This window comes from Sminthopsis crassicaudata, chromosome 6 (assembly GCF_048593235.1).
Source record: "Sminthopsis crassicaudata isolate SCR6 chromosome 6, ASM4859323v1, whole genome shotgun sequence".
NCBI lineage: Eukaryota > Metazoa > Chordata > Mammalia > Dasyuromorphia > Dasyuridae > Sminthopsis > Sminthopsis crassicaudata.
In genome coordinates, this window is record NC_133622.1 from 181724272 (window position 1) to 181732611 (window position 8340).

At 34.0% G+C, this 8340-nt stretch overlaps 1 protein-coding gene across 5 annotated transcripts in view; it reads left to right on the top strand.

The window, feature by feature from the left end:
* KIAA0232 (KIAA0232 ortholog) overlaps window positions 1-6398 on the top strand; it is a 98749-nt gene extending 92351 nt beyond the window's left edge. For 4 of the 5 annotated variants that reach the window (XM_074274220.1, XM_074274217.1, XM_074274218.1 and 1 more), the window contains 3 exons: window positions 1343-1451; window positions 5141-5238; window positions 5588-6398. In XM_074274220.1, the coding sequence (XP_074130321.1) occupies window positions 1343-1451; window positions 5141-5238; window positions 5588-5767 (387 nt within the window). In that variant the 3' untranslated portion in view covers window positions 5768-6398. The remainder of the gene's footprint in view (window positions 1-1342; window positions 1452-5140; window positions 5239-5587) is intronic. The other variant, XM_074274219.1, reaches the window with a different exon arrangement.
* The last annotated feature ends 1942 nt before the right edge of the window (window positions 6399-8340 follow it).

Below are 8340 nucleotides of genomic sequence, written 5' to 3' on the forward strand. Positions count from 1 at the left end.
ATTAATGTATAAAGCCTTTTGTGGGCACTGCAAGAAGGCACAAATGCATTTATTGACTTATGATTATCAATTTCTTAACAATTAGATCTGTCTGAACATGGAATGGATTTCCTTAGGGAAAAATAAGGGGTGGTTGCTGAACATGGTCTTCCAATGAGGTTAGATGACTACTTATGGGGTATTATATAGTGGAGATTCATGTTTGAAGTAGGAATTAAACTGTATGATATTTAAACTCCCAACTATAACATACTCTGTTTCAAGTCATTTCATTATATTTTTCAGATTCTCTTTAATTTATTTAAGTTTTCCATTACTTAGTTAAACATGGCACTCTACTGTTGTCAGAGCTTTTGAACAGTCTTCTTCAACCACAGCCAAAGAATGAGAAGTTGAATCATCTCTTCCTCCTTAAATTTTCCTAGAACACTTCATCTTGTTCTCTTTTATTCCATTACAATCTACTTTGTGTTATTTATTTTAGTGCATATCATATCCCATTATTAGAACATAAATTCTTTAAAGATAAGGCCTATGTAGTTTCTCATCTTTGTAACTCCAGTGATTACTATAGCATCTTGCAAGTGTTTTTAATAAGTGTTTATAGAAATAAAAGTATAGGTGCTTCAGAAGTTGAGTTTTCTCCCTATACTTTATATATACCCTATACTCTCATATCAGAATTGGATGAAGTATTTCTATCTTAGCTTCTTGGTGCACATGCATCATGTGAAGACTAGATTTCTGATTTTCAAATCTCAGCTTTAAATGAATGATCTATGTAAATCAGAAAGGACTTAACATGATTAAAACACACCCATTTCTTCTTATACGGTCCATTTTTTGCTTATATTCAAAATGTCCTTTTGATTTGTCATTAATTCTTAGTAGATGCCTAAATTATTAAAGTACAAGTGATTCCTCAGGTTCTTTTTCCCCCAATTATTTTTTTCAATTATCCTTTAATGTCTAGCAGCTAATATTTACTAAAGCTTGAGAGTTAACAAAATGCTTTCTTAACACAAATCTGTCAGGAAAGTGCATGTGGTATTACCCCATTTTATAGTTGAAAAGATGTGAACTAGCCTCAGAATGGAAAAAAGACTTGTGAGTATTCACACTACTAATAAACAATACCTCGTGCTGCTTCTCCTTAATCTGTTGTCATCTGGTACATCTTTCTCATAGATAGCAATCATGACTAGTCTTATTGTTTTATGATTATAAATCAAAATATTTTCTCAGAGGAAAATTTCGAGGATTTTTCTTTGTTTTCAATACTAGACTCCTGCCCCACTTGTGGGATGCTGATTCATTACTCTATTTGCTTTTATCTGAACAGTTTCCTATAATGAATACTGATCTTCAAGGAATGAGTGGCAATCAAGAGAAGCAGTGCTGGTGGGGAAAAGCGCTGTACTCTCCCCTTTTTCCTGGATCAGAGTGTGAAGGTAAACAGTCTTACAGCGAGCACATGAGTAAATCCCAACGCTGAAATGTACTTCTAGAATTAATTAGATAGAGCATACATGGGCACTAAACTCTGAGTTCATTTTTTTTAACCTTAGAGTGAAAAGATCAGCACCCAGCTTAGCTTCCTATGCTTCTATAGCTCTATTTTAACTCACAAGGATATTGTAAAGAAATTGTGTAAAATGCTCCCTCATTTTACAGATGAAGAAACTGACATTCAGAAAGTTTAAATGACTTGCCCAAGGTCAAAGAGTAGGTAGAGAAACTAGAATGGGAATCAAGATCTTGTACCTCAAAGTCTCTCCACTGTACAACATTGCCTTTTGTCTTTACTTATATTCTTCTTGAGCACCATAGTTAATTCTCTGCAATCTCACAATAAAGCAACTTTTTCAAAAGCATCACCCTATCTCTTTGTTCTCAATAGGTAATGGCTATGCTTTAATCCTTTAAGTTTTTCTTAATACATTGTGATGGGGTTTCTTCTGTCACTCTGTCAGTGACCCATCCACTTTTGTTTTATAACACTTGGTTTGACAGTTTGATTCTATATATTCTTTATATATATCTCTACCTATCAGTAAGTGAAGTTACAAGTATAACTATTGTGTTCAAAAGTAATCATCAGAGAAAAGCTCAGTCTGAATTTATTAATCTTATTTTTCTACTTCTCAAAATATGGCATATTGACAACATGGTTGAAATAGCTGAAGTTGGATATCCGTTTGGCAAGTAATCATGATCTGCGTTGTGACCTGTCTTCTATTTTCTCTGTCATTTATAATTTTTGGTGTTATTTGACTTTGTACATATTTAATGTATTGTGTCTTCAGCTTTACCACAGGTTCCTTGAGGGCAAGGTTCACATCTTAACATTGTTGGTATTTCCTGTAGCACAAACTACTATGCCTATCACATAATCGATGCTCAGCAAAAATCTGTTGCTTTTCTTTCATGTGGTATAATAGAATTAATAGAATAGAAAATTCTGTATGCATTAACTGAAGGTTTGTATAACATTTGGTTAATTCATTTGGCAAGAGCAACAGGTTATTAAGGAATTTTTAATCCCTGTGTAGGGCAATGCAATTTTTTCTTCCTGTCTATAGTCATATGTCATATCCCACATCGTTAATCCTAGCCAGACATTTTGCAATATGTGCCTTTGGTTACAAAGACCACCAAGTGAGACAGTATAGCTTGATCAACACTTTAAAAGTAGCTGTCTAATTGTTGGCAAACTATTGGTACTATTCTTATATGCACAGCATATCTGTAGAATAACAGTTCTGAGAGAGATTCTGGAGATGATATCCTACTCCCTCATTTTACAAAAGGGAAATTAATGCTGAGAGAATGGGATATGATTTGCCAGAGTCACACAGTTTATAGCAAAGATAGAACTGGAATCCAATTCTCCTGTTCCAGTGCTTTTCCATTAACCTATACCACATGCCACATTAATATGTAAAGATTCTGTTGATAGTCTTCTAGTATTTTGGTTTTTTAACCAATTGGTACATGGTCAATTTGAATATTAATGTATTAACCTTACATCTCTGGATTTAAGTACAATTTCTTTAGCATATACTTTTAGGTCCTTGAAGCTGTGTAAACTGCAAAGTAGCATATCCCTTATATGCAAATTTAACTTATTGAATTAGTAATAGCATATGGTCTTGAATGAGTTATGCATAACTTGTTATAATGAGTTTAATCATTACAATGTGGGGGAGAGGGAAGCATTCCTGGAACTCATTGTGAAGTATTCCTATAGAAATAGGAGTTCCTAATAAGGACTGAATTAGAGTAAACATGGAATACCAGGCACCTAACACCTAACATTATTAGTCTCCCCTTAGCTGTTGCAAGAGTTTAAAATTCCTAAAACTTCTTTACTATTACTGGGCATTAATTTTTATCATCTTCAATTCTGGGAAATTTAGGTGCAGGAATTTATTGAAGGTTAGATTAATGAATGTCTGTGAGATACTAATAAAAATGTTCAATAATAAAATCTTTCTCAAATGCTGCTCTGTAACAAAAGGTGACTAGGCTTTTCAGTGCTGTGCCAATAGTGCTTAAAGTCTAGCAAATTTTATCAATCTGAAAAGGCTTTTGAGTTCAGGTCTGGTTTCAAGGATAGTCCTTTAAATGGCTGTACTGAATATCAATCTAGAAAGTTGTCCAAGATGATTTGTTTCCTCCCCTCCCCCCACAGGAATCCATGAAAACATCCATTAAAGTATGAAGAGGTTGTGAATTTGAATTAGTGGAAGAAGGGCCACTTAGGGGAATAAAAATGACATATTTTTATTATTATTAAAATAGTATTTGTAACATTTAAATTCATATTATTCCACCTGTACAATTATTATTTTATAATGCTGTTATAGTACTTATTTATATGTAGTATTGTTGAAATATCCTGAAATTCAAGGAGTATTGGCTGTTTACATTCTTTATCCTATACATTACAAGAGTTTTGGAAATATAGAATTATATATCATAATATGGACAGATAGTACCCGAGTGGATGGAGAATACTGTGACTTGGCAAATGTGGAGACATCCATATGGGTAAGAAGTGACTCTAGGAACAGAAAAACTGGATATGCTATGATAGGCCCCAAAGAAGCAGCATCAGGCAGCTTTGGTCCTGACCATGAAGAATATTTTATTTGAAGTCATGCTGAAACATCATTGAGTTGTTAAGACTCTGTTTTCCCTGTGCCACTCCTGCCCAAATAAAAACCAGAAAATTGTAATGGTGCTATTTGGATTACCTGAAGGTTATCAGGAGACCTGATTGCTCTGTTTCTAAAACCATAAAAAATAGCTCAAACTTTTTTCATCAGGGTCAGGCCTTTATAATCCCCTTTAATACCATAAACAATCTTCCTTTAAGGGATTTTACCATTACACACAATACCATTATTCCTTCAATTGATATTTATTTAATTAAATTCTGCTCCTGTACTATAATTCCAGTAACATAAAAACTATTTGTTGGGGGATAGTTTTTCAAAGAGGTTTTGGTTTTGTTTTTGTTTTTTAGGGAAGGTGGAGGGAATGGTAAAAATGGGAGCAAAGGTGAATGAAATTTCATTGATGTCTCTGGAATATAGTTATAACAAAATAAAAAAATAAAAAAAGATTTAAAAAATAGATATTTAATTTTCTTTTTTTACCATATTGCCTAAATTATTAGAATTTGGTACAATAGAAATAGCCCTTGCGCTGAAATCTGAGGTCATGGAATCAAATCCTACCTTTGACATTTTAAGTTATTTAAATTCCTTGGGCCTCAGTCAGTTTCATCATCTGGAAAATGAAGGGTTTAGACTAGAAATCCTTTGAGACCTCTTCATCTTTAAATCTATGATTCTGTTGTAATGCTATGATCCCAAACGTTGTATAGTATTTTGGATAGTGAGCAGGCATTGGGGTAAAAAAAAAAAAATCAGTATTTGTATCCTGTTTTTGATACCTCCTAGCTGCATAATCATAAGCAAATCAATTAGATACTCAAGGTTTCAGGCAGATCTAAGACTTGTCAGTGTAAATGAGGGTTATAATCACAATAGTATGTAATAATGTTTAATAATTTTGTGTTTCCTTCTCACCCTCCCTTTTTTTTTGTTCTCTTGCATTCAAAATTCTTAAGAATGTTATACAAATACCAAGGGAGAGAATGGCTTGGAAGAGTATCCAGATATTAAAGAAATACCCAACGATGGAGAGCATCTGTTAGACTTTAATAGAGTAAGTATTACTTTTAGAATTATACTACTGCTAAGCTACTAATCCTTTACCCCTACATATACTTTTCTACCCCTTTTAAAATGCCAATTCAAATCATTTTCTTTACAAAATCACTTCTCATTTATTTTTCATCATACCTTTCATGTTTGAACTGAACATTCTATATAGAAACAAATGTTTTATGTTCTTTGCAAATTTCTCTCCCTATATAAAGTAGAGGATTTGGTAAAATTGTTCTTTCTCTGTATTAAAAAAGATATGTCACAAACAAATCTTGTTAACAGATAAAATACCAATTCATTCAACCATAGCCTTTAAGATCTACTAGAAACTTTTTGTCTGTTCTTAGGTGTCTTCTGTTTACGAAGCAAGGTGTACAGAAGAAAGAAATCCTGGAACAAAATCAAATGGCTTCCGGAAAAAATTATATTCCAGTGATAGTTCTAACTCTGAAGACACAGCCTCAGAAGGTGGTAGTGAATGGGTTGATCCTTGTGAAGAGGAGCTTTTTTCTCGAACTCATCTTTGAAACTGCAGAGTAGTACCAATTGTCTAAAAAAGTAATATATGATGGAAAACTCCTTTTTGTGAGACCTGTTACTCTAAAACAACAACTTGGGTTTCCTCTTCAAGTAACTGATTCAGATGCGTATTTATCTTTCTCTTCTTGCTTATTTTATGGTTGAGGATAACTCTCCTCTTGGAACATTTTTTCCCCCAACCTGTTAAATTCTTGGCTATTTGAAATAGACTAGATTGTGTTGTCAATTCAAGAATGGGTGTGCATGTGCTTATCTTAGATGCATCACTGCTCTTTGCCTCTTAACTGCAGTTATTTTCATTTGTAATTGCAGCCTCACCACTATTATCTTATTAGCATTGCAGTGTCTATAACTCCTTCTGCTATTCAGAGACTTTAGCTTTTGGCACATTTTAGCTTTGTTCTCTAAGAACTGGGAGATAAATACTGAACACTGTAATTTATCAGTGCCTTTCTGAATGCAGGAGAAGAGCATGAATGACTTGTCTAGTCTTCATTTGGTAAAATCTTATGTAAATTTGAAGTAGGAACAACAAGGTTGTGCTTTAGAGACTTACAGAATACTGTGTTTTCTATCTTATGATATTTTCCCCCCTAAATAAACCCACAGAGGATTCTATGGTTTGTGATTTTCTTGCTAACTGGAGAAGCCAAGGATTTTTTGTTTAATTTTTGGTATGTGTGGAGGCAGTGTGAGGGGGTTGCAGTCTCTCTTCCATTTCTTTCTTTTCCCCTTTCTTCCTCTTCTCTGTCCTTCTTTTGTAATCATTTTATTCATTTTCAGTCCACTCTCTCTTTCCTTTCTTCTCTCCCTCTTTCTGCCTTTTCCTCTTTGCTGTCTCCCTACTTTCCATCTCTATTTTCTTTTCCTTTTCTCATTTCCCTTCCATTTTATTTTCAGTTCTTCTGTCTTCCTCCATCTCTCTATTTCTCTGTCCTTTTTTTTTCTTTTTTCTTTTATAAAGCTGATGAACATTGAGAAATAACACCAAAAAATGTCATGGGGATTAGGGTTGGGTGGGGGAGGAAAGGGATTTGGGATGGTAAATCTTTTAACAAGAAATAAGGACTATGTCTCCTTGCAAATGATTACCGTAGTGTAACCTGCAATGCATCCTGTATTTGAATTTGAGCCTATTGAACTCATCTAAAATGCTCATATTTTAAAGTGTTTTATATGCAAAAAAGGTCACACTTCACTTGAAAGAAATCTTTGGCTGCTGCAGTTAGCTGCTGTTGTGGCTGTAATTTAGTAGATCTTGTAGTTCATTTTGTGTTTTCTGAGAGAATGTTAGGGGCAAGTTATGTGTGTGGTGGGTGGGTGGGTGGGGTGCAGAGTAATGATTTTCAACATACACGTGTGATTGCAGTAGTGATGGTTGCTTTCTGTGACTTGCTTTTAAATTTTCTTTTGTTAACCTAGACAGTCAGTACATTGTCAAGTTATATCTGTACAAGACTATCAACTCCTAGTGCTTTTAACACATTATACAAAATGTTGAAGCCAGGAGGAGCAATATTTGCAAAACCTAAACATTCTAAGTTTTTACCAACTCTTCATTTTAAGAACTAATCTATACAATAGCAGCATGTCTAGAACATCAGGAAGTGTAGAGAGTCCAATGTTGACTTGAAAGCTTAACTATTCATTTTGACAGGCAATAAGAACTTATACAAACTCTTTTTAAAATGTGAGCTGAACTGGCTTTGAAAATATGTTATTTGATTTTGAATAAGTAATTGGGTTTTGTTGCATTTTATTGATGACATGGAAAACACTGTCTAAGGTTGTAAAGTCATTTGAGGAGGTTATATGTCCTTGCTGTTGGAAACCCTGATTAAATTGGCTAGGTTTGATCATGTCAAATAAACAGAATGATATGAGGGTTTATATTTCTGCAGCAAATCATTTAACACTTTTTTCTTGTTGTTATTTATTTACAAACTTTGGATAAATTTTTCTATAACTTACTGTATTCTGGAGCTTCCTAAGAAAAGGTTGTTAACCATCTACACTGAAAAAAATTATGTAATCATAAAAAAAAAATTGACTTTGTAAATTCCTCAAATTAAGACAATGGATGTTGTCATGGAAATTATGGATAGGATAGCAAAGATCAAATAGATGCATTTCAAACACAACCTTCAGCTCATTTTCTTTTCAACTGAGCTGATTCTCTAAGCAAGGAAGGGCTCCGAATGGCAGAGGTGCTGACTTCATTCACATCATGATGTAGAAAAGCAGCCCTTGTAAAGGGAAGGGGGTGGGACAGGGAGGGTCTGGGCAATAACAAATTATGTCTTTACTTGTTTCCATACTTAAGTGGCTCAGAAGCTTTCAGCAAGAGAGTTGAAGTGTGATTTTTAGTTATTTGTATGGATAGACACAAAACAGCATTAAAGGTTGGCAAAATGCTGAAACGCACTGTGGTATGAAGCGCGTGGCATATCCATAGCACTGAAATATCAGTTTTCCATTCCTGGGCTGAGATTTGTTTTCTACTTTTTTGCTTCAAGTGGTTGTATTGTTCTGATTTCACGTACACCAGAGTAACTGATTT